General features: G+C 36.9%; 1 protein-coding gene across 1 annotated transcript; it reads right to left on the bottom strand.

Annotated features, from left to right (window-relative positions):
• LOC150098605 (uncharacterized) lies at window positions 1–26,466 on the bottom strand. The gene is made up of 3 exons (XM_090405592.1): window positions 26,333–26,466; window positions 8,585–8,901; window positions 1–1,150 (listed from the first exon to the last, which is right to left on the bottom strand). The coding sequence occupies exons 2-3, from the start codon at window positions 8,890–8,892 to the stop codon at window positions 76–78; spliced, it is 1,383 nt and encodes a 460-aa protein (XP_090261718.1). The 5' UTR covers window positions 8,893–8,901; window positions 26,333–26,466; the 3' UTR covers window positions 1–75.
• Window positions 26,467–27,044: the final 578 nt, after the last annotated feature.

Genomic DNA, 27,044 nt, shown 5'->3' with positions numbered 1-27,044 from the left:
ATACAAGTTTTCAAAATGGGAGTGTGAGGACAGCTCATATAGACGATCTTTCAAATCATTTTTACGTGTTGAGGTTTATGGTTTCCAAAGCAACTGTACGTTGAATTTATTCTTCTCTGATTTAGGAACAATCCATTTGAAAATCGAAATTTCAGCTTTAGTGGTGGCACTGGCAGAAAGTGGGTACGTCTTGTTCACATTGATTTCACGCCACATCAGATCCATGCTTATTTTCTTTACACGAAAATTTAAATAAATATTAACTCTGCCTTGAGTGCTAGATTTCAAAAGAATAGGTTTGCTTAACATAAACTTAATATAATCCATATCGTCTGTATTCTTCTCCAGAAAATTTCTTAAAGGTTTATTATCATATTCGACCGTGCATGTCACCTGATATTCTCCCAATTCAAGATAGTTTTTAATCAATCCATAATGAGGACATTTACCCTTAACAAAAGAGAACTGAAATCCAATGAAAAACAGATATCCCTCTATTACTTTAATATCTGTCCAAATTACTGCTTTTTTTATAAAGTCAGGATAATAATTCTCTTCGGCCTTCAGTACTGCATAACTTAGGACTTCCTTTAGTTCATAAGTTTCCATGTCTTTATACAGTCTTTTTTCAGATTCTTTGCAAGACATCATGTACTTCAGATGATACTGAGTATCCACAAGACGTTTTTCCTCTTCAGACATTACTAGAAAACGAATGTGACGCATTACAGGAAGCAGTATTGCTTCCAAAGGCTCGCTATTTCCAACACACTTTCTTCTATCACATTCCAGTACTGCCCACTTTCGAACATTCTTAAAAAGGGCAAATTCCGAAGAAAGATTCAGGGAATTTCTTTTTATTATGAATTCAACAACACTTTGATCAGCTTCCTCGAAATATGTACTGGTAATAATTTCATCTATTTTCCTATCGACGTACAGATGACACTTATAAAGAACATCATCTGATAGTTCAAATTTACTTGCGTAATAAATCATACGACATATGTTACCCTCATTTATTGGAATCTCATTAAAACGTCTTTGGCAGTGGTTTATGAGCTCATCGACATCAAATCTTCTAGCACACTGCAGAGTGGCTGCTATCTCTTCCAATGACATTTCATCTAACAAGTTGGTGTAGAGATACCTGCAAAGAGAGTTTTTAAAAACATCAGTAACATTTTATTTCATTAACCTTTTTTTTTCTACATTTAATACATAATAACAGTGTTAACCCAATTATATGGCAAAAACATTACAGAAATCCCTTTGCCAAATAGAATCTATCAGCAACAGAATACCACACCAAAACCTTGCGTCTTGAAGTATTATTTATAGTTCAAGATACAGATCGATTGCCTAAGCTAGATATACACTACTCGTATCTACCAATAATTGTCCGGGCACTTTAGCAATTTACCATTCATACCAGCAGGCGAACCCTAATGTCGGGAATGTCCACCTTTGATTAAATAATCTGCTGCACCCTTTGAGGATTTTCACCAATCTTCGCAAGACATCAGGTGGGATTCGTCTCCATTCTTCCATCAAAGCAGCACTGAGCTGAACGTCAGATCGAGGATGTGCTGATCTGGCCTGGAGACTCTAATTCATCCAACCGGTATTCGATGGGGTTAAAGTCAGAATGCCAGGGCAGTCTTTTAACACGAATCTCTTCACGCCATTCCATAACAGCTGCAGCTTTGTGGCCTGGGGCATTGTCGTCTTGGTAGTAACATGAGTACTTTCAATAAAAACTGCAAAGTGTAGGAAGCAACTGATTATCCAGAATATTATGAATACAGAGACAAATGTAAGAAAGCTAAACACTGTGTAAAACAAGCTAAACAAAGGTCATGAGAAGACTTTGGTAAGAACATAGAAAATAAATATCCAGAAGTTGGCAAAATATTCTGAAAGTTGTTGAAAAAGCTCGGAAATGGAGGAGACAGTACTGTAAAAGGAATTATAGATGACAAAGTCACCTTTGTCATCTATAATTTATGAAAACTGGTGAAAAAGATATCCTTGAAGTATGGAGTAAATATTTTGAAAATCTGCTAAATAAAACAATCAGTGATGACATCAAAGTGGTAAAAAAACGCTGACCAGGCATGCAATGAGGAATACATATTCATATTTGAAGTAGAAAAAGCCATCAAAAGCCTGAAATCTAGAAAGGCAGGCAGCGGGAGTAGATGATATTAGACCAGAAATGCTCAAGTATGTAGGTATAAATATCTTAGACTGGCTGCTCCTCATAGTTCTGAAGGCCTGGATATCGGGACGATTTCCCGATGATTGGAGTAGAGTTTTCATAGTACCATATATAAAAAGGAAATAAAACTGAATGTGAGAATTACAGAGGTATTTACCTACTGAGTGGTCCTGGCAAGATTTATGTCAGTATACTTGAGAAACGGTTGAGAAGATTTGTGGAAGAAAAGCTTGGTGAAGAACAAGATGGATTCAGGCCAAATAGAGGCTGTCAGGATCAGAACTTCACTTTACATCAAATAGATGAGAAAGCATGGGAATATAACAAAGATCTGTATTTAAGTTTTGTCGATCTGGAAAAGGCATATGATAAGGTGCCAAGAGAGAAGCCATTTAATACGCTACAGTTATATTGTGTCAGTTGGGCATTATATCAAGCAATACTTAGTATTTATTTGAGTTGCAAGTCAGCAGTTAGAATTCAAGGAAGTTCAGGGAGATGTTTTATGTTCAATCTGGTGTGCGACAAGGATGCACATTATCCCCTCTGTTATTCATTATCTATATGGTTCACATTATGAAGGAAAGGGGTATTAAACCTGATATCAAAATCAGTGATGTTAACCTCAGCTCTTTACTCTATGCAGATGATGTTATACTTCTAAAGAAATCTACTACAAGTCTGCAAAATTCCCTGACTAAATTGAATAACTCTTGTAATAGATTTCGTATGAAGGTCAGCAAAGACAAAGACAATGAAAATAGGTAGAAGCATTGAAAATGTCAACTGCAATGTGAATGGCGAACCTATAGAAGAAGTAAAACATTTCAGGTACTTAGGCACAAATTTTAGTGAAGATGGTAAATTAAATATAGAAATAGACAACAGAATCAACAAAGCCGGTATGGTAGGAAGTCACCTCAATGAATTGATATGGAATAAGAGAGAAATTAGTCAAAACACTAAATTAGCTGCATACAAGGCAGTGTCAAACCAATTTTAACTTATGGATCAGATCTGGGTTGGTAATAAAACACTTGACCAAAGTCTAGAGACCACAGAAATGAGAGTCCTCGGAAAAATTAGGGGGTGAAAAGATGGCATCAATGGCAATATCATACTAAAAATGATGATATTAGGAAAGAACTTAATATTGTTAGCATTCAGGAATGTTTTAGCAGAGCTAATCTCAAGTGGTAGGGTTACTTACACAGAATGGGAAATGAAAGTTTAGCAGAACAAGTGATTTTTGCCAGCTTGGCAGGAAAAAGGCCCAGAGAAAGACTAAGATATAGGTGGATAGATACGGTGAAAAGTGCCTTAGAAGATAGAATTTTTTTTTATTATCCCATGATATTTTAACACCAGATCATAGAGGTCATGTTATGTTTTATATATTTTATATATATATTTGTTTTATATATACATATATTTTATACAGCACTCTTTCTGAGTTGTTATAGAGTTCACTTTTGGTAATATTCATACAGCTTAGCAAATGCATTGGTGTTGCTTCCTAGATGTTACAGATTTTGCAGGTGGGGAAGACTTTTAAGGCATTGCTAAACTTGATTGATCTTGTGTGGTCGGTCTTGAGGCGAGAGATAATGGTAGTGGCACTGCGATTAAACTCGGAGTTGACGGTAGTTCCTGGATGTTCTGCTGAGTACTAGTGGTGAATCATATCCTGAATATTTTTTTTTGTTTTCTTTTTGGTTTAAAGAAGATCGAAATTTGTGGTATCACTTGATGTTGTGGACATTTTTACTGCTTCATCTGCAGTTTCATTTCCCTTTAATCCCACATGGGATGGGATCCATTGGAAGATTATTTCGGAATCCTTATGTAGTTTGTTTATGTTTTTGCTATGTCTCTAAGTATTTTTTGATGGCTAGTGTAGCAGTTCTTAATAGCTTGAAGAGCTGCTAAGGAATCTGTGAAAAAATATAAACTCCTTAAGGTTTTGTTTGTCCAAATATTGCAGTACTGTGTTAATGGCTATTAATTCTGCATGGTATGAGTTGCATCGAATACTGTTAGTTGTTTTTACTTCTATATTATGAGAGCCATAGATGAGTACTCCACTCCCAGAATTGCCATTTGGATTATTGGAGCCATCCGTGTAGATCTTTATCGAGTCAGGTCCATATTCCATTATTTTTGAAAGGGCTAATGATCTCAAGATTTCAGAGTTTTCTAGTATGGTTTCTCATGTTTCCCTATTTTAGAGTTGATAACTATATTTTTCCTGTCTTGATTGCGAGGAAATGCTGGGTAGTCGGCTATTTTCTTTCGACAATCCAAGGGAATTTTATTTTCTATGATTTCATGCATTGTTGAGTTTTTCTGTATTCTATTTGTTGGTTTCCAGTTTTTAAAACGTTCACTTGTTCTATGATGCGCAAGGTTGGCTCCTTTTTCTACAAATTTGGTAAGATTTTCTTGCCAACTAATTTTTAAAGGAACAAGGTTGGATTCGAATTCTGCTATTTTCCCCAGGAGTTGTATTCCTTAGTCCACATATGATTTTAGCTGCATTTTCCTGAATTTTGATAAGCTTCTCTAAACTGGTTTACGATGTTTGCATCCAGATAGGCGAAGCATGTTCCATTATGGGACGGATAATAGAGGTATGTGACTTTTAAGGTTTTAGCATTGACTCCCCACCTTTACCTGAGATACTTTTCATGTTATTTAGTCATCTTTTTGCTCTGACTGCAACATTGTTGATATGTTTATTGAAGCTTAGCGATGGATCCAGAGTAACTCCAAGGTATTTGGAGTTTTCATTAAACGTAATTATTTGACTGTTTAGCTTAATATTTGATCTCCACTTTCTGAGGTGGTATTAATAGTAAAACAGAGATTTCTGATTTAGTTGGGTTAATTTTGATTTTTTGGTTTTCATAGTATGTGGCTAAACCTTTGGCTTTGTTTAAGTGACCTTCTGCTGTTTCTACGTTGTTGTGAGTTGAGAATAGGACCAAATCATCAGCAAACATAGCTCTCTTTGTTTCATTCTTTATATTTTATCTAAGTCATTTAAGTAGATGGGAAAGAGGAGTGGACTCAAAATTCTACCTTGAGGGAGTCCCTGTCTTATTTTAACTTTCTTGGTGAAGGTTTTATTTATTCTAATTAGAATTGTTCTAATTCTTAGAAAGTCAACATACAAGCAATTATGATCAAATATCTTCCTTCCGTAGCCCTAGATTGGCTACTTCGCCTATACAACAATAGCCTAAAACAAGGAAAAGTTCCGAAAGACTGGAAGACAGCAACACTCATACCAAAGACCAACCAGAAAGTTATAAACCAATTCACTGACGTCAATTCCAGGCAAATTAATGGAAAAAAAACGACACTCTAACGTTTGAATTACAATCTAAACAAAAATAGTATACTACCACATTTTCTGGCTGTCTTTAGAAGAAATTACTTAACAATTGATCAACTTTTCTACTTGACCCAGACAATTCAAGATAACTTCCAGACCAAACCTAATAAATCCACCATTGCAGCTTTATAGATTTCAGCAATGCCTTTGACAAGGTGTGGAGGCAGAAACTCTTTTCCAAACTTTGTCATATTGGAATAAAAGGGAACGTTTTTTACTGGATCTATGACTTTCTAAGATAGAAATATAAGATCTCATAATTTTGGAGTCTTGACAAGTAACTGATTGATTTGAAGGAAACTTGTAGATAGCAATTTAATAATGGTGTAAGTTTTTCATGCAATACTGTCATATCCTTTACAACCCTCAAGGGTTGTATAGGATATGATGATGATAACGATTATGTTACTGAGTTGTCTTCATGGAACCACGATCAACGGCCATTGGTCCCACCTCGTGTTTCCCGCACTAGTGATGCCAGAACGTCTCCATTTGTTGATCACATCGCTAACCGTTGATTTTCGATGCTTCAGTTGGGTGGCAGTAGCACATATGAACATGCCATCAATGTGACAATCTACGATGACACCTCTCTAGAAGTCACTGAGTTCACGTCGTGTTGCCATACCACCTGTATTTAATAAAATACTGCTTCCAATTATCTGTAAACTGGTTTTTAAGATTATTAACAAACCCGGAATTTTCAACAACAGATTTTCTGCATTTCTGTAACATGCTTCAGTTCGTCAGATGAATGCACTTTACAAGTAAAGACTCTCATACAGAATTGATGGGTAAGATTCAAACAACAAGGTTCGGATTAGCTGGAAAATAATATCCTGAAGATTATCCTGATCAGATCATTGGTTCTCTCTGTGCTTCTTTATGGCTTGGATCATTTGATACTGAACGACACAAGTTAAACGGAGTATGTAAAGAAATTGGCCATGCAAGCTAAGGGCAATTCAAAAAAAGTTTATCGTTATGCCGCAAGCAAAAGAAAGAATGAATGTGGAAGAATAACTTTATTGAATGCAGATGGAACATAGGTATCAGAAGCTAAGGAGAATGTTCAGTTAATGATTGATTTAGTAAATCCATGCAGAGCAGCACGGATTTACTAAAGGAAGGTCATGTTTTAGCATACTGCTCATATTTTATAACAATGTTACGGCCGAGTTGTATAAAGGGAATGAATACACTATGATAATGTTGGATTTTTCTAAGGTATTTGATAGGATCCCACACGATAGACTGTTGCATAAACTGGAGAATATTGGATTGGAACATAATCTATTGACTTGGATCAGGGGATGGTTAACAGACAGATATCAAAAAGTGATATACAGTGGGTGTGAATTTGTCAGATTTAAGGTAACCAGTGGTGTACCTCAGGGTTCAGTCCTTGGGCCATTATTTTTCAATCTATACATTAATGACTTCAAGCAGGGTCTATTGGTTTATAAAAACAAATACACCTTGCAAATAGGCCCAACAAAGTGCAGAACTTTACGCTATGTTTAAGTGTAAAGTTATGGAGTGATTAGAGTTCCAGCGGCATATTATATTAGCGGGATTATGCTACAAGAAACTGAAAAGGCAAGGGATCTTGGTGTATTGGTAGATAAGAATTTAAAGTTCAAAGGTACCATAGAAAAAGTTGCAAATAAGAGGATAATTTCTATGTTGAAGGAAACCTTGACATGTAAGAATAAAGAAGTAATTTTGCCTGTTTATAAGACTTTGATAAGACCACACCTGGATTTCTGTGCGCAGATTTGGTCTCCCGGGTTCCAAGGGGATAAAAAAGCTGTGGAAAAGGTGCAAAGAAGAGTTACAAAATGAGTACATATTGCGAGTATGTGGACTGCAGACTCTGGTTTTCAATGGGTGTTATAGGATTTCAGCTGATGAAATTTTTCGTTATATGGAAGGCGGGGAGGAAACATGTGGGCATCCATGGAAGTTAAGGTTGCTTTCAGTCAAGAAAGGGATAAGAGCTAGGTTTTTCTTTCAGAGAGCAGTGAGTGAGTGGAATAATTTGCCCTTACAGGTAGTGAGTGCATTTCATGTAAATGAATTTAAGAGAAGGTATGATAGCTGGGTTGGGTAAATTACAGCCTTCCTCGATGAGTCTTTGCTCCCTGGAGTTCTCAGATAATAATAATAATAATAATTTACTCTCTCTATATAAAAAGATAAGCCGAAATTTAAAACCTTTTTATGTCACATTTTTTGTCTCTTCATTGTTTGCCAGCTTAACGGCTTACAAGCCCAGAACTCAGGGGTTGGGCGCCGTAGGCGCTAGGGGGGGGGGCAGAACCCTCTAGTATATATATAAATATATATATTAATAATAGTAATAATAATAATAACCCTTGCATGGCCAATTTCTTCGAGATACTGAGAATAAAATTGTGTGAACAAAACGTGGCAACGGCAACAATACGGATACATTAAAAAAGAAACAGAAGGATTTATTCTAGCAGCTCAAGAACAGGTATTTACAAACTAATGCAATCAAAGCAAAAATTTTCAACATCAATAATAACAGAAAATGCAGATTTTGCGATCAGAAAGATGAGAGTGGAGAACATTTAATCAGTGCCTGCAGCAAAATAGCTCAAACTGACTATAAATACCGCCATGATCAACTGGCCAAAATAATTCATTGGCATGTATGCAAAAAATATGGCTTTCCTACTTCTGATAACTGGTGGCAGCATAAAATAGAGACAGTGTTGGAAAACGAAACAGCAAAAATTCTCTGTGACTTTCGAATACAAAGCGATCGGCATTTGGAATGCAATAGTAAGAGATTGACTATAGAGACTAACTAGACTAAGTTTTATTATGTCAGGGATGAAAGAACTTCCCTATTTATCTTGGAATAAAAGCCATTTGGGTAATTTTTTTTTGTTTTTTATTCCAAAAGATAGTATGAACAGAATTTTTTAATCACTTACCTCTTCATGATCGTGAATCCACTCACTGATAGATCGTACGCGGGAATTTCCATATTCTGACTATTTTCCTCACACAGCTTTTGATCTAAGGTTGAACTTCTGTTTGCTAATATACACTTGTGAGCTTTGATTCGTTTCTTATCAGGGCCTACCAAGAAGGTAACATCAGCGGTTTTGTCGTTTGCCATAAGTCGTTCCATATGACTCTCCAATGTATCTACTATATTCATTTTCTCGTTACTGAAATCTAAAGTGTATTCCATCAAATCCAAAACCATATCAGCTTGGGTGAAAACATCTGAGTGCATATTTTTGTGCTGCAAAAAAAAGAAGCTATATAAATAGATGTTTTAAACACAGCAAATTAGTGAATTCAATGAAAATAATTCACAATAATAACAACCTAAATATAGTGAAGAAGGTTGTCAAGCAAGGTAGCTGAATTCCTGAAGACAAACAAATGATAGCGATCTTACAATACACTTAGATAGGTTACGAATGTACGCTGGTTCAAACGTTATCCATGTCAACAGCGATAAAGAAGAAAAACTATTTAGGCGAGTTATCATGGTCTACTAAATTCATCAATTTCATTTTTCGGCCATTTTGAACTATTGCTTATATAATTCCAAATTCCTTTCCTTATTGGTGACATGAACGTGCACAAGCTTTAGTTGGGGTATTTAGGAAAATATAGACTGCCAAACTAAATACGATGTAGTGTGCAAAATAGAAATCTTAAGCAAAGGAACAACTAGCACAAAAGTGGAACTGGTAGGACAGATATGATACCCCACTCTAATGACGATACAAAACTTCAGATAGTACAAGATTTATTTACTTATATTTCTGGTCCTCTAAATGCCTGGCGCTGAAGATTTACCAGCACAAATTCAAACAGCTAAAATCTTTAAGGAGGATATTTAAACTTATATGAGCTCAACAGTTTTCTAAATAGATAAATGGCGTAATTTAGTTATATATCATATTGTTGATAAATAAACAAAGTTGAAAGCGGCCCTCTTGTGAATTTATACTTCTCCATAATATCTTAAACTTAAGAAAATACCGCTGATGGAATGTTTCTTTGATATTGCTTTCACCATTACATACCGTTCGGTCTAAAGCTTCAGAACGGTATATGAAGAAATAAAAACTTAAAGGAGATAGATTATGGAAATACGGGGAACGTATGTCCATAAGAACGTTGTTCCTAGCCGAAATCTATCAAACACACAATGCAGTATACAACGAAACAAGTCGTGGTGAACAAACATGCTTTTAAATATTACCACTCTTCTCAAAACAAATATTATTTTTCAAATAAACAACCGACCAATTAACCTTTAATTGTCAGACGAAAAACTTTTCATATTCTCCTGACGCTTTTCACGAATCTCCCGTCACTGTGATCGTTACCAAGTTTTGCACATTAGTTAAACTTTCGTACCTTTAATTGTCGATCTCAGTAGTAGGGTAGCCACTCTGAACAAGATCAAGATAAGATAAGATAAGGAATCGTGACGTGAATAGTTGTTCTGATCATGACGTAATTGTGTGTGTGACGTCATGGGTTTGGAATATTTCTGGGGACCATCTGTGTGTGTGACGTCACATTGTTCGTAACACAAAAAAAAATTGTGTTACGTCATTAGTTTGGAATGCTTGGCATTTTCTTGGGAACATCTGCGTGTGTGTGTGTGTGTGTGACGTCACGTTGTTTGTTTTGTTCGCGTACGTAATTATGGGTAATGGTTGGAGATAAGGATTCGTGTCGTGAATGGTGGAGCACTTTGAACAAGATCAAGATAAGATAAGGAATTGCGTCATGGATGTGTGTTGTTATCAGATGAAGATAAGTGACATTACACAATTTTTTTTCCTCATGCCACAAACTAACCAGAGACTTTTTTTTGAAAATCCACTCTGTGTATTAAAAGAATTATTTGTTCATGCAAGCTATCAAATATTTCAAGAAACTGTGTCAGCTCTTAGAAGCAAACGGAATCAGGTATTAAATTAATAGCCAGAATTTTAGTGGCGAATATTTCACCTGAAAAGTGACAATTTTGTTATTATATCTGTAGATACCTCCAACAGACTAGAAAAATTAGTTGTACTTAAAGTACGACTGTTAAAATTTGGTTATTTTACAGAGAGACATATATTTTAACCAAACACGTTAATAAAACTCTTAAAAAGATTGCTGTAGAAAAAAGGTATCTTAGTGTATAGATAAAATCAAGTGACTTGAGTATGAGTCGAAACTTATTTCGCATTACCACCGATACATTCTAGTGTTGGGGGAATTAAAAACAGAGACCAAAGCAAATAAGTGAATTGTAGTTTTGTGAATAAAGTACAAGTGAACTGAAAAGTGACAATTTTTTTTCTACATCTGTAGATACCTTCACCAGACTAAAAAAAACAGTCGTACCAATGCTTACAATATGAGTGGTAGAATTTGGTTATTTACAGAGAGACAACTGATATTTTAACCTCATCAAGTTACTAAACTCTTAAAAAGTTTGTTGTAGAAAATAAAAAGTTATCGTAGAATGCAGATAACAAGTGAATCAACATGCAAATATCAAATAATTCTCGCCATTGAAAGAGAAAAATCAAGAAACATTAACGTACTTAATAGCCAGATCCGTTCTTCATTTAAATGATACAAAATGATGAAAACAATATGGATAATTAATGAAGGAGATATGAATCTTTTGATGTTTAACTGCCAGTAAGTTAAACTCTAAGCGGACTAAGATCTATGAGTTTCATACCGAAAAAACTATCGGCAAATCTAAGTGTAAGTCACCAGTTGGTAGTGCAACACCAAGGCAACTCGAATCAAAGGCAGAAATTAAGGTTGCCAGAAAAATAGCCGTTTGGCTTTCAATCTATGTTATAATATACAAGCACACCTTTATGGCATTCGTATAGTGAAGGTATGTAAGTTCTTTTCACTTAAACTTTGTTATCTTCCAGGTCTACCTACTCACTGATGAGACCTCAAAAAAGGTTGAAACGGGTCTGGGGAGTGACCTCTCCTCATAATGTAATTACAGTATTACACCCCCTAGAGGCTGTGCTTTTACATGATGAGAAAATATCAAGGATAACGAGGGAGCTTGCTCCGCCTTTGATTCGAGGTGCCTTGGTGTTGCACTTTATTTTTTTAATTTTTAAAACATTTAATTTTTGTTTAGTTAGAATGCGAAAAAACCTTTTTGTCTCATTTTCGATACTTAAACTTCTAATGCTAAAGAAAGAAAAATAAATAAATTTCAGTTACATAAGTAAGTTCAGAGCTTTAAAATTAAAGTGCGACTGTTAGCATTTGGTGATTTAATATTTGAGCAATATAAAATATAAAACATGCATTTGTAACTTAATGAACAAAGATGTGTGCTGTTGTTGCATTTCCACAGTGAAACTTTATTCAGTTATTCTGATTACAAATTGATATATAAATTCATAGCATTATACCTTAATGCAATTCTATTAATTATTGTAAATTAATCGCATATCTACGCTTCTAGAGATGCGAAATTGTAGGATCGTAGTCAGGAAAAGACATGTTGAGTTAATGGAAAATTGTTGCCTCTACTGTAAAAAGCATAGTTCAATTCACGTGAATGTTAAAATCACCTAGTCACAGTGGGAACTGAAAGAGGACCGAAATACAGATAACTGATTTTTAAAGTAAAATAGAGAAAAAATAACTACAAGTCTTAATAACAAATCTAACGGAATTCCAAAAACAGGAAGTTGCTAGTAAGGTCAACACTATGATGTCATTGGGGACAGATAGCTTGGGAAAAACAGAAAACAGAGCACGAGAACCGTGCGAAGGAATTAACGAACAGAACCAAACAGATAGAAATCTAAAGGATTTAGTCAACTAGATTTTCTGGTTATTTACAGAAATATTGTTCCTTCAACTCATGTATGAGTGTGTCTTGTGCTGTGGATATAAAATTCAAATATTTTGGAATATAGTTTTTGGAATATTTGCATCTAGAAGAGCCATTTTTGAATGATTGTATATAATTTAAATTATTATTAGAATTTCTAGACTACATACAAAAGGTTTTGTAATCCACTTAACTGTCCATTTATTTAAATTTATTTTTTAAATGCCGTTAAGTTTTCCCTAGACTATAAAGTAAAAAATACCAATAGTCAAACATTTTGTAAAAAAGATAACGTTAATTAGAAAAGTAATGAACTTTAAGTTCTTAAATGTAGACAAATCAAAATATTCGGATGAGTTATGTATATGTGAAAACAAAGTGTGTGTTTGGCTATTCTCTAAACATCTCCAGCATATAACTAAATTATTCTGAAAAGATCGAAACGCTTCCCCCAGTTTGACTCTACTCTACTCTACTCTAAGAATTCCCATAGCCTTTATCAGGAAAGAAATAGCCCAAACTATATTGGAAAATTGGTACTGCCATCTATAGACAACGAGACACGAAACTTGATGACAATGATGGATGTTTGTCACGCTGGGAATTTCCAACATATATTTTATCAAAACATCGCCCATAAATCCATAGGTAAACCAAAACACCACGTGATGTCACAGAGACATATGTTCCCCAGAAATTTCCAAACACATAACGTCACGATTCCTTATCCCTAAACATCACCCACGATGCTATATGCGAATAAAACACACCACGTGATATCCCTCACAGAAGGGGCCCCCAGCGAAATTCCAAACTATCTTATCATTAACCGTCACCCATAATGCCATACGCAACCATTTAGGTATCTACAAATCATAACAACACGCATCTACGACATGGATGTCACTTCCCCCATTCACCCCACCCCTATTTTGTTCATAGTGTCCCACCAATCACACCACGGATCCTTATCCACTAATATATCTTCCTTTTCCATTCAAAACAGTAATGTGACTTATTTACAACTAACTAATACATCCCTTATCTTCATGTGATAACAAGACACATCCACAACACGATTCCTTATCTTATATTGATCTTGTTCAAAGTGTCCCACCAATCACGACGCGAATCCTTATATCCAACCATTCACCCATAATTAAATACACGAACAAATCAAACAACGTGACGTCACACACACAGATGTTCCCCAGAAAAATGCCAAACATTCCAAACTCATGATGTCACTCACACAATGACGTCATCATATGAACAACCTGTCACGGCACGATTCCTTATCTTATCTTGATCTTGTCAGAAGTAGCTACCATACCCACAATTCCATATGCAAACAAAACAAACAACATGACGTCACACACACAGATGGTCCCCAGAAAAATTCCAAACGTTCGAAACCCATTTCGTCACAGACACAATGACGTCATCTTCGGAACTACCAATCACATAGATTCCTTAAAATGATCTTGTTCAGAGTCGCTCCCCTACTGTTTATCTCCTTCAGAAGTTTCTTCTTTTTTTGATATAGGATTGGATAGTCTTATATCAAGCCGCTTAATCTCTTGGTGCACTCAAATCAAATGAGACTTCATACAATCCATCTCTTTACTCAACTATTCCATGTGTTTTCCTAAGCAATAAATCCTAGATAAAGATTGGCCAGAAACCAAAGATGCACAAAAAATATTTTCACTCATTGGAAGTCGGCCTATGCATCGCTTTACTTAGATCTCAAACTGCTCCTTATTAAAATCCTCAAATACTTCTACTGAGCCCCACTCTGTGATATTAGCTAACAACTGATCACCGGTGACACCAGAGCATGGACGTCAGCAGAAACTTTTCCATGGGGGGGAACAAAACTTGACGACACACCATTGAACCCGAAATAAAATTTCATGACAGAAAAAGTGTCCATTGGTCGAGGGTGTAAGGTTACATATCTCAATCACTTTCACGATTAAAATTTGTGGAATTTTTTACTCGATCCCAAGGGGAGCAAGTGCCCCGTTTGCGTCCCTCTGCGGATGCCCATGCACCAGAGTTAGAATTACTAAAAGATTTCCAGAACATCTTCCTCTTTCTCTTGCGTAACACATGTGAATCCTTCACTGCACTGTTGTTGATCAACGCTAGTTGGTCAACATAAGCTATGAATGATAAGAAATTGTGAAACAACTAATATCCTCACGAAATAAGCTAATAGTAATTCTCTGCTGCACTCGTATTTTAGGTTACCGAGTTCCAAATGTCTGGTTACTTCCCAATGAGCCTCTCTCTCTGAAGATTAATTATGTATGCATGTCCTGTCCTCTTACCACTCATATACTCTTACGATAAATTCAGTGGCAATCCCCAAAAGAAGCATTTGTAATATCAGCAAGTGTTGTAATGCCCTAATAGGCGTGATAAGTAAGGTAAAACACAAAAACAGTAATGTCTCAGGGAACTATTCATCGCGACAAAATTCGCTGAAAATGTTATTCGCTAGAAAATTGAAATGATATTGCTTTGATACCAATCTATGAAAAGTAAATGCAATGCAAGATAAATTTCACAAAATATACTTTTTTGTGTATTTATGAATTATTTACTTAGATTTTAATTAGATTTTCATAATATTTTTATTCTTATACAATGAAAGTAATACGTTTAAATTAAGGGGATATTAAATACCACATTGCTTTAAAACCGAATAAGAAACTCAAAGAATGGAATCAGAGAGTTTCATGACGAATATAGTAAACTATAAAAGTATCGGCGACTACTAGCGTGAGCTAATGCAAGTAGTCCTAGTACGTAGTACAATCTCGGGCAACTCCCAGCAAAGGTGGTAAAAGTTCTGATCGTTATTCTTAGTATTTCCCATAATGTAAAACACATCTCCTAATAGATGTACGATGTTATACATTATGGAGGAAGGTCACTACCCAGACCGGTTTCAGCCTTTTTTGAGGCTTCATCAGTGAGTAGCTAGACCAAATAGATACCAAAGGGTATAGCGAAAAGGACTGATATACTCTGCTATACGAGTTGTGAAAATCCGAGTCGCATTTTGCGAGTCGCCGAAATGAAGCCTATTCTCTCTTTATATTTAAGAAAGTAATATATTTACTGATCGGTGAGTTTTCTAATTTCAATTTCGTTGTAATGTAAGCACGAGTACCTTTATGAAGTCCTAAAGGCATTTGGCTATGGTCCTCTTATCATTGAAACAGAGCAACGGCTGTACAGGGATGCACTCTCCTGTTTAAAAATTAACATCAGGTTCACTAGCACTTTGTCATACTCTCGAGGGATCAGGAAAGGATGTCTTCTCTCTGGACAATTATACACACTGGCATAGAACCCTTCTTAAAAAGAGTACACGACACCATCATCTCCAAACGTACCAGCATAACAGATCCACATCAAAAAATAATCCTATTAGCATATTGCCGATGACGTCACTGTAATAATCCGAAATGAAGAAGAAATGACAGTAACCGAGGAAGCACACAGATTATATGCACAAGCTTCAGGGGCCAAATTAAATTCTGCAAAAATCACTGGCTTGTGGTCAGGCAGATGGAAGGCTAGAAATGATTCTCCAATCGAATGTACCTGGGTCAAGTGAAGGACAAATATACTTAGGCGTGCACCTTGGCAACACCAAAATATATAACACACTGAACTGGTCACAGCTGCACAACCGATTTAGAACAGGTGTTAGGTAAATGGAATAGCATTCGTTCCATGTCTTCACTTAGAAGAAGAGAACTAATAGTTAACCAGGTGGATGCCAGTGTGTTATGGCATACCTCAAAGTACGCACACCCCTGAAGAATTTCTCCATCCCACTCAAAAGGGAATCAAACGTTTCATCTGGAACAATACTAACTAGACAACATACACTGAAATCTACAAGCCACTCAATAAGGGAGGTTAAGGTTTGATTTCCCTTGAAAACAAGATTAGATCCATGAGGATAATCTTCCTCCTAAAGACACTTCAGTGCAATCATACTTATGTAACAACCTTCGATTACATCACGAAATCACATTCACCAGAGGACTTGCACTTTCCACAATCCTCCGAATGGCCAGTTCTGTACCACCACCTCCTAAATTACCTCATTTTTACAAAGATGCTCTACAGCGGTGGAAAAATACAGAACTTCATCACACAGTGACGGGATGAACAGAGTCAGCTGTACTTACATAACCACTATTTTCGAACAGAATCATAACAAGTCTCGCAACTGGCCAGCCCTTTCTTTTCCCTTCATGGAACTGAGGGAATAAGAATCATAGGGTCTGGATTCTAGGACTTTAGGACCTAGACCCTAAAGTGTAAAACATTCACAAGCCTACCAATGAACAACCCAAAAATGTGAAAAGCAATATCAACTGATGCAAGCTGCTATTATAAAAGCCTACCCAGATATCGCTACACCTCCGGGAATCCGTATTCCTTCTAGAAACAGTTTGAAGCCGAAATTTCATCTTGAAGTCTCACTTCCAATTCTTCCCTTCAACTACAAGAAAATATACCACTTCTTCATGTGAGTATCTCCAGCTTCGCCCTTCGTATATTCATCCGTAACCCTCTCATCTACAAGGCTGCACATGCCCCCTCAGTTTTCATTGGGATCTTCCATATAAATCGAGGTGTGCCAAAATAGATTCCGACATACAGTGGAGACTATGGCATAACATCTTGCCCACTCCTAAGCTCTACAAATTTCAGCTCAGACAAACGCATCTGTGTCTATTCAGTGAAGTTTCAGGTACTGGGGGGGTGGGGGGGGGGGGGGGTGGGGGGGGGGGGGGGTGGGGGGGGGGGGGGGTGGGGGGGGGGGGGGGTGGGGGGGGGGGGGGGTGGGGGGGGGGGGGGGTGGGGGGGGGGGGGGGTGGGGGGGGGGGGGGGTGGGGGGGGGGGGGGGTGGGGGGGGGGGGGGGTGGGGGGGGGGGGGGGTGGGGGGGGGGGGGGGTGGGGGGGGGGGGGGGTGGGGGGGGGGGGGGGTGGGGGGGGGGGGGGGTGGGGGGGGGGGGGGGTGGGGGGGGGGGGGGGTGGGGGGGGGGGGGGGTGGGGGGGGGGGGGGGTGGGGGGGGGGGGGGGTGGGGGGGGGGGGGGGTGGGGGGGGGGGGGGGTGGGGGGGGGGGGGGGTGGGGGGGGGGGGGGGTGGGGGGGGGGGGGGGTGGGGGGGGGGGGGGGTGGGGGGGGGGGGGGGTGGGGGGGGGGGGGGGTGGGGGGGGGGGGGGGTGGGGGGGGGGGGGGGTGGGGGGGGGGGGAAAACCTGGAATATGGGAATGAGTCTGAGCAGATAGACACCGTAAAGGCCGCTTTTCAAGCCGCTATGCCTGATAGCATAACAGAAGTGGGGCTTATTCCTCCAAACTCAGAAGTTTTGGCGCCTATCTTTCTGATAAAAACCAATAACTCATGGGAGAAACTTACACCCAGCAACACCAACAAGATCTACAGCACCCTAACACAACAGTCAAACCAAAGCACTTTGATGGAAAATCCTGCATCATCTGATCAAACACTATTTCAATGGGATCTACCATATCGCACAAGAGCCATCAAACCTGACGCAGATATTCAGTGGAGAATGTGGCATAATATATTACCTACTCCTACTATATTACGAAAATTTAACTCAAACGTCTCAGATAACTGCCTCTTCTGCTACCAATTAGGAACGGTCCGGCATGTCTACTTGGAATGCCCAGTCAACACTAAATTAATCAGTTTGACTCGGGAAACGGCAGCTCTTACCTGTGGTAATCTTCATACAGAAGAGGAATATTTCAATCTCGTCCATGTGGAGCCAAATAACCATTCATTCTGCAATTACCTTTTCATCACCGCAAAAGCGGTAATATACAACTTCTACCTCAGACATACAAGACCAGACAGCACAGCAACTTCACAGAGAGAGGCAACTGACCAACTCACTGCAGCCTTCCAACAAAAGGTGAGATGTCGGATCCTACACGAACATCACTACCATAGGCAAAACAACACCTTAGATCTTTTCCACCAAGAATGGAATCCACGGAATCAACTCCTGGCTGAGCAGGGCGACTGCATTATAATCCAATTTCCAGCATAGAAGTGACACCTTTACCCCCCCCCAAAAAAAAAAGAAAGGGGGAAGAAAGAAGGATTGTTGTGCTTAACAGTGCGAAAGTTAATCAGCTGGCACTCTCATGTTAATAGATAATATTGTGCAATAGTAACTTCTATGTTCTTCCACATTTATGTTCTTATGTTAAAACAAGATCTTATGTTATCATGTTAAAATAACTCTTAATGGCTTTAATTTATTTAAAAAAAAAAAAAATGTAATTAGCCTTATAAGTGACTTCGATGTAACATACCTCAACAAGAGTATGTAACCTCTCTGTCTGACTGCAGAGAACCAAAAACCGGTTAATCCTGTATATAAGATTGTTATGTTTACAATAAAAAAAAAAAAAAAAAAAAAAAAAATATCTATCTATATATATATATATATATATATATCAAGTAATTTTATAAGCTTGGTTATTTTAACTCCTAATCCAAAGTATGCAAACAATTAAGTTTGCGCCTGAAACAAAGTTCAAGTCTAAAGATGGCACAACACCAGGGCAACTCATTGTAAAGGTGGGTAAAGTTCTGATCACTATTCTTAGTATTTTACCATAATATAAAGCACATCTCAGTAAAAGACGTATATTGCAATGCATTGTGAGTGGGGTCACTACCCAGACCGGTTTCAACGTTTTTTGAGGTCTCCTCAGTGAGCAGATAGACCCTAAATACCAAGGTTCACCTGTCTCTATTAGACAAGTCAAACATGGTGTATCTCGTCATTCGAGTTCAAGTGTCTTATTTTTCGATTCCCGAAAGCATGTCAGATACCACACGAGACAACTTGTATCAACGTGAAATACCATCTGGATTAATTATTGAATTGTCGCTAGAAATGGATTTAAGGGGCTTTCAACAGAAATCCACTTAATTTTCATAATTTCAATCTGAACTATCTACACCATTTTTGTACGTGAGCCTTCTGATAATTATATTGGCAAATATAATATTTTTATATTTTATTTGTGGGAAAGATAATTTTGTGGGAAACAACCACGGATTTTTTTTACCTATCAGGTGGAATTATGTTTATTTTTCTTGCTTATGTAGTAAACAGTGATAGTCAAGTGTATATTATACGAAATAAAGGAGACACTGCAAATTAGTTTATGGTAAACAACCGTGGATTTTTTTTACCTATCAGGTGTGAATGATGTTTAGTTTTCTGTCCCCTAGATGGCACCACTTGCTTATGGGGTAAATAATAACAGTCATGCGTATATTGTTCAAGATAAGTCGTTGAATTTGTGCTGTAAAACACTGAAATGTACATTAATTAACTGCTGCTGTTTGATTATTGTTGTTGTTGTTTCCAAGACATTTTCGTTGTTTTCCATATTGTTGTTTTCCAAGACATGTACTGTTTTTTCCAAAACATTTTTCGACTTTTTTGTTGGTAATTTCAGTAGTTGTCCTTTTGTACATTAATAGTATTGAGTGTATTATAATGTATTTTCCCATATTCTTGTTTAGTAAACAAAAATATGAAGCTTTTTACTATGTAAATGTTGTGTCACAGCTTGTCAAATTATAGGTTACGCTATATTGTGAGGATATAAAAATATAGATTATTATTTACAGAAATTGTTTTCAAATATGTATGTACGCTTATTTCTGCATGTTCCAGAATAGAAATGGCAGATGCAGATACGTCAAAGAAGTAATGAAGACAGTTTAGCATTGAATACCTAAAATATGGATGCATACCAGCGTACAATAAACCAGCAGCTTCCAATGTATCTATTATGTGAAAGGGTCTTCTCTAATGAGGCCACGAAGCCTTCCAGAATAATCGAACATATGAAGAAGGTACATCCTGACAAAGCAAATAAGAATTTCACTTTCGTTCAATCTATGGGACACAAATTTCAATAGCGACCAACAATTACAATCATGTTTTGCAATGCTTCACAACAAAACACCGATGGTTTGCGTGCATCGTGCAACATTTCATCGTTGATCGCAAAGTCTGGAAAACCACGTACGATTGGTGAGGAACTCATCGTGCCAGCTGTTAGTGCGGTTCTGAGTACTGTTTTACATAAGTCACCATACGACATAATTAAGACGATTCCTCTCAGCAAGAATTCTGTGCAAAGGCGAGGAGATGTAATGGCTGCTAACACTGAAGAAATATTAGGCTGCATATTAACGACAACAGACTTTGCATTACAACTGGACGAATCAACTTTACTTGGCAATGAATCTTTGCTTTTATCTTATGTGCGCTTTGTATAGGAAGAAAGTTTGGTTCAAATGTTATTGGCAAAGCTACTAGATACATACACTAAAGAGGAGGCAGTATTTCATGTTGTTGAGCAGTTCTTCAAAGATAAGGAAATCCCACTTGCTAACATACTTTCTTGTTCAAGTGATGGAGCATCATCAATGACAGGTCGCTACAGTGGGTTTGTCTCCTACTTGAAAAACGCAGTACCAAATATATTTACCATTCACTGTGTCATTCATCGCCAACATCAGTTTCCAAAAAAACCTCAGAGATCGCTTGCTCAACTTACCTGCAGTGAATAACATTAAAGCCCATGCTCTCAGTGATAGCTTTTTCGAGAGCTCTGTGATGAAAATGAATATTTTGAACCTTTGCTGCTCCATATTGAAGTTCGTTGGCTGTCAAGAGGTAACTGTTTGAGACGGTTTCATGATCTTTTTGATACCATTGTAGAGTTTGTTTGAAGACGAAAAGGCTTTGCTCGTAATGATCTCAAAGCTATCAGCCATGACGTTGGTTATTTATTAGATATATTTGCAAAATTTAATGGAATTAATTGGCAGCTGGAAGGCAATAATATCAATCTAATCAAGGCCAGAACTTCTATCTCAACATGTATTTTTAAGTTAAGTCTGTTGAAGCGAATCCTATGCCGTCATGAGCTCTACCAATTTCCGAACCAGTCCGAGTTAGATGGAGAGAGCACAGGGTGCAAACAGATTATCTGCAAGTTTACTGTGACTCTTTGAATACGCTGAATGCTTTTCTGTATGCAGGGGGGGGGGGATCAGGTAAGATATGAATCGGCGATATAAGAATATGCTTTCGTTGGAAGTTCCATATTCGAAAATAAATCCATTTTCTGATACTGAGGCAGTGGGAGAGATGAAGGAAGAACTAATTGAGAGCTAATTAGTAAAGAATCTAATTAAGAACTACAAAATGACTTTGAGCTGAAGCCAAAATTTAAGAAATCTTATCAAGAATTTTGGTTGCAGAAAGAAATCTCTGCTCGCTATCTTTCACTGTGGGGAGTTGTTAAGATACTCCTCGTTGCATTTCCAACATCATATTTGGTGGAACGTGGTTTTAGTGTGGCATGCAACTTCTTTCGAAACTAAAGAAATAGACTCCAGAATACTCGGCGTAGATATTTAAGACGCCTGCTAAGTGATATTAAACCAGACATAAGAGAACTGCTATCGCTCCACGAAGCCCATCCACCATTAAGGATTTTCTGAACATTCAAGTCAATAGCTACTATTGAATGTCATTTGATACAATGTTTTATTAGATTTTAATGTAAAGTTGATATCAAAGTTAAGTGTTTATTTGATTGAAAATAAATGTAAATTGTAAATTAATAATTTGTTTTAAAAATGTTATTACCGTTCCTTGTCGGTTCTGTGAATGGCTTTTCTGTATGTAGGGTGGGGGGTAAGTAAGGATTGGGCACTGACGATGAGTTTATCGAGTTGAGGGGGCGGTGGAACAAAAACGTTTGGGAACCACTGCCCTAGATGGCACCTCTTGCTTACGGGGTAAACAATAACAGTCGTGTATATCGTACAAAAGAAGGGCGATACTGCAGATTATTGTGTGGGACACAACCATGGATTTTTTTCCTATCAGGTAGAATGATATTTAATTTTCTGCCCCTAGATGGGCACCTCTTGCTTATTGGGTGTATGAGTGTAAGGAATTATCCTTTAAACACCAATAGGGAAAACTGCACGTGTCAGTTGAAACAATGCGCTTCGCAAAAGTGTATCCAATTCTTTTTGTTATGGAGGTTGTTTTGAATTGATAGCTCCATTTTTCCCTTTGAACAGAAACTGGCAAAGGAATATGAATGTTTTCTGACTGACCCTTTACAACTGCTGTTATAGATTCCAGATTAATATCTGTGACCATGCGATAATTTAGAGGAATACCCATCCACTTGATCACAATCTTACTCTACCCCCCGTGACATTTTTTAGGAATAGGATTTGGGAGCCGTTGTGACAAACTTTACCGTGACATCACTGTTCAGTTCGTCACCTAGCTCTCCAATGCAGTGACCAGCGGAGAGTGAAAAATCACCCGGTTTTTCAGTGAAAATAACAATCAATAGTAGTATACAAAAGCCGCCGCTGCAAAGGTTCCATGACCCCATATAACTTTATCCCACTGTAAAAAGCTACAAATGAAGAGAATAACAGCATTCCCTTTCCTATTTTCAGGATCGTTGCCTTGAATAGGAGAGTAGGCAACCTTCACCTGCCAATCTGAAATTAACCGTGCATGTTGTATAAATTTACTGTTATCTTGGAATAGTTCTATGAAGTCTTCATAACAGGAAACCACTTAGGTTTGATTTCTCAAGGTTCTCATTCCAAGCCTTCCTCATAGAGGATTCAAACAAACTTAGCAAGTGAACGCTTTCTGGGGTTATTATTATTGTGTTCAATATCTAGTATAATAGCTTCCCTTAGCAAAAACTCATCCAGATAAGCTCGTTGGTTTTTACCCTCATGACATCCAGATGATTCCTGGTTTAGCTTCAGAAATGTATTAATATAATGAGCAAAGGTGTTTTCTTCACCTTCAATTTTTTTAGAAAAATTGAATACCCACCTCATAAATTTCTAAAATTTTTTATAACCACAAGCACGGGCTAGGCCAAGTTCTGGAGTGCAGCAAACACTTGTAAACAAATGGTCTGCATGAGAACAATGGGGTGCCAATTCCGAACCATAGGCACTATGAAAGGGGAATATTAATTTTTCATTCACAGTGATGGGCAAAACTGATAAAAAGAGTTCATCAACTACTTCCACTTTGGCATGTCAAATATCAAAGTATACCCCAGGACTACAGTCAAAAATTATCAAGAAAAAATTTATGATGTTCCATAGGAAATACTTGGTATTTCATTATCCATGGTTAATGCTATTGAAGTCCAGATATCGAATAACTTCCCTGTTGGATTGAGTTTTGCCATACATTTTACAGCAGCCAGTTCTACTAGAAGGCACTATGGGACAAAATGGGATCTGGAATTCTAAGAGCAACAATAAAGTTTCTCATGGCTATGTTTTCAGAAATTTCAGAATTTAGCTGAAATTCCCAAATTGAGATGATGTCGAATCTTTTAGTACGAAAATAGCATTCGTGATTCTTTGTTTCCTCAAAGACGGTGATCATATTTGTATTTCCATATGTTTGAAAAGTAGTTTGGTCTGTAGCATTTTTGACAACCTTCGTGGAAACAAGCGTAGAATACATATAAAAAGTGTCCACATTTCCCATCCACAAAATATGGTCCAATGAGGCCCCCACCTTACTTATAACGTGCATGTTGTATAGATAAGTTGTTCTGTTGTTCTAGCCATTTGAGACATGCCAAAGCCTTTCGACTATGAACGTTTGCCCCCAATTGAACCTCTAGCAGGAAGTATGGCCAAAGTGGTGAGTTTTAGAAAGTTCAGGAGAAATACTCTTAAGCATACCCCTACAATTTTCATGGAAGCATACATGAAGAATTATTGTTTTATCAGTCTTTAGAAGGGCGGGAAGTTATATATCTCAAAGTCGATGAATTAATCACAAATCAAGTTTTACAGTGGAAAATTGCGTTGGAGTCTGTACAGACAGTGCGGGCATAATGATGGGTGAGAATGTTGGATTTGTAGCGAAAGGTAAAGCTTGTGGCAAGGAACATATCACTTTTACTCACTGCATGACCATGGAAGCCACTCCTGGCCAGTGGCGCACCCAGGGAGACCAAGGGGCTCTGGCTCCCCAAAAGAAAAAGAAAAAACACTAGACAATTTTCCAAAAATCTTTTCCTAATTAAAATTATTTTTTATTTATATTGTGTCGTGTCTTGTATTTTTATACTACTTATGAATTAGCGGTCACATAAGGTGGGAATATCCTATAGCTCTCGGGAATCACGACCACTGCTGAACGCTAGGCGAACGAAGTTTTCCTTTGTCATGCTGAGTCTACTGCGTTTGCCCGAGCAGGGCCAAAGGAGACCATGGGTATCATGTATTTGCGATCACTGCAGATGCTCAGTCTTAGGTCGTATGCAGTGTGTTTTGTGTATTCTCAAATCGTATACTTAACTCGGCCCCCTCCCCCACAAGATTAAATCCTGAGTGCGCTACTGCTCATAGCCAAAAATATATCACCAGAGTTAGACGTTGTCCTTCGCGATACCATCAAAATCATTAATTTCATTAAAACCCGTACCCTTAAAGAGTCGTCTATTTTCAATCCTTTGCAAAGACATGGACTCCGATTAAAAAAGCTTATTACTGCATGCAGAGGTAAGGTGGCTCTCAAGAGGGCGAAGTTTAAACAAATTAATAAAATTGAAAGATGAAGTTGTTCTATTTTTGACTCAGCAGAAATCCGATTTTTTAATTTTTTTCCAAAATGACTTTCAAAACTGTGATATTTGTCGGATATTTTCGAAAACATCAATGATTTAAAAATGTCGCTTAAAGGAACAAAATGTAAGATATTTATGTTAAAAGATAAAATTGAAAGTTTTACTAAAATAGTTAACATATGGAAAAACAGGATGAAGAATGGTTCTATAGAAATGTTTAAAGCCACAGATGATTCTATAATTAAAAATTACCTCCTTCGCAAAGATTTAATAGTAAGAGTTATAATTGATCATCTGAAGTGCCTGGAGACACAGTTTCAGAAATACTTCCCTTCAAATTTTGATTCTTAAAAACTAAGTTGTGTTCATAAACCATACTCAATATTGAAATTTAAAATTGTAATTGAAGTTAGGTGCTGATGAATTGCAGTCAATATATATATATATATATATATATATATATATATATATATATATATATATATATATATATATATATATATATATATATATATATATATATATATATATATATATATATATATACATACATACATATATATATATATATATACATACACACACATATATATATATATATATATATATATATATATATATATATATATATATATATATATATATATATATATATATATATATATATATATTAGTTACAGTTCTCTGATATCAAATTCTGACTTCTACAAGAAAACATCGTCCATTCATTTCTGAACTAAAATCGTGGTACACTAGTTAATACTCGAGATCTCTTTATAATCGGTTCTTCTAAATACAAAATAAAGATCACGTGTCTTCTCTGCAACTCAGATCACAATCACGTGCAAGTCTCCTCTCTCACAGAACACCCACTAAGAACATTCCACTAAGTCCATAATAACATATGGACCGTTTTGCGGCCCCATTAATCCAAAAGACGCCCACCAGCAATCCAGTTATCGAATCTCCTCTCATGTGTGTGAAAATTCAATTCCTTTTCTGCGTTAAAATATGTGAAAAAAAGTATAGTTATTTAACTCTTGTAACTTATATAAATTTCACACTATTCATGTTACCTGTGATAGTGTTAGAGAACGAAAACTCCTAAGACCTCTCTTGTGCTTAGCCAACTCGTAAATGTCACAGGAATAACAACGAAACACAAAGCAAAACTAAAACTGCATTGTCGTCATATGATAAATGAAATGCACATTTTATATTTTTATCTGTAAACTGAAGACGATTCTCCTAAATTGCTTAAAGTGCTTACACAATGCAATAATTCACATCTCACTTCACCTGCTGATAAATTATATCAGCAAGTAAAGTGAGATATTAAGTATTTACTTTAAATTTTATTGTTGTGTAGTGTTTTTATAGTAATCCGTATAAAGGAGAATATTTTAACCTCTTATATTTTTCGTTTAAACATTGAAATAATTATTTTTTATTTATTGAATAAAATGTTTGTTTAAAGTCTATAAGGCAACGATTTTTTTTTCGGTATTCGTTCAGATAATTGTAGAGTGCAGAATATCAATTGCATTTCTTCATCTCCGCTCCTAAATCCAATTTCTCCAATACGTGTGTTGTAGGCGTCTGATATTCTGTTTTTTTTTCCCCCCAAGTTTGGTCCTCCGTACTTAACGAACTGTATCCAATCGCGCTTTTCTCTGGGTCTATTTTAGAAGCAATCCAAAAAATAACTTCTGTAATCACAAAAAGTAAATTACTGTTTAATGCTAATAAATCATTGAATATGCTGATAATAATGCCACACATTCGTGA

The sequence above is a fragment of the Typopeltis vanoorti genome, chromosome 15 (genome assembly GCF_054136105.1).
Source record: "Typopeltis vanoorti isolate ZY-2024b chromosome 15, IOZ_Tvanoo_1.0, whole genome shotgun sequence".
NCBI classification, from domain to species: domain Eukaryota; kingdom Metazoa; phylum Arthropoda; class Arachnida; order Uropygi; family Thelyphonidae; genus Typopeltis; species Typopeltis vanoorti.
This window is presented reverse-complemented; position numbering and strand designations above follow the sequence as displayed.

Bases quoted from the DNA above. Each gene is read 5' to 3' on its own strand.
- LOC150098605 (XM_090405592.1), bottom strand. From the start codon at position 8,892: ATGCACTCAGATGTTTTCACCCAAGCTGATATGGTTTTGGATTTGATG. The intron at 1,151-8,584 runs GTAAGTGATTAA...CTCTCTTTGCAG, and splicing joins GGATTCACGATCATGAAGAG to GTATCTCTACACCAACTTGT.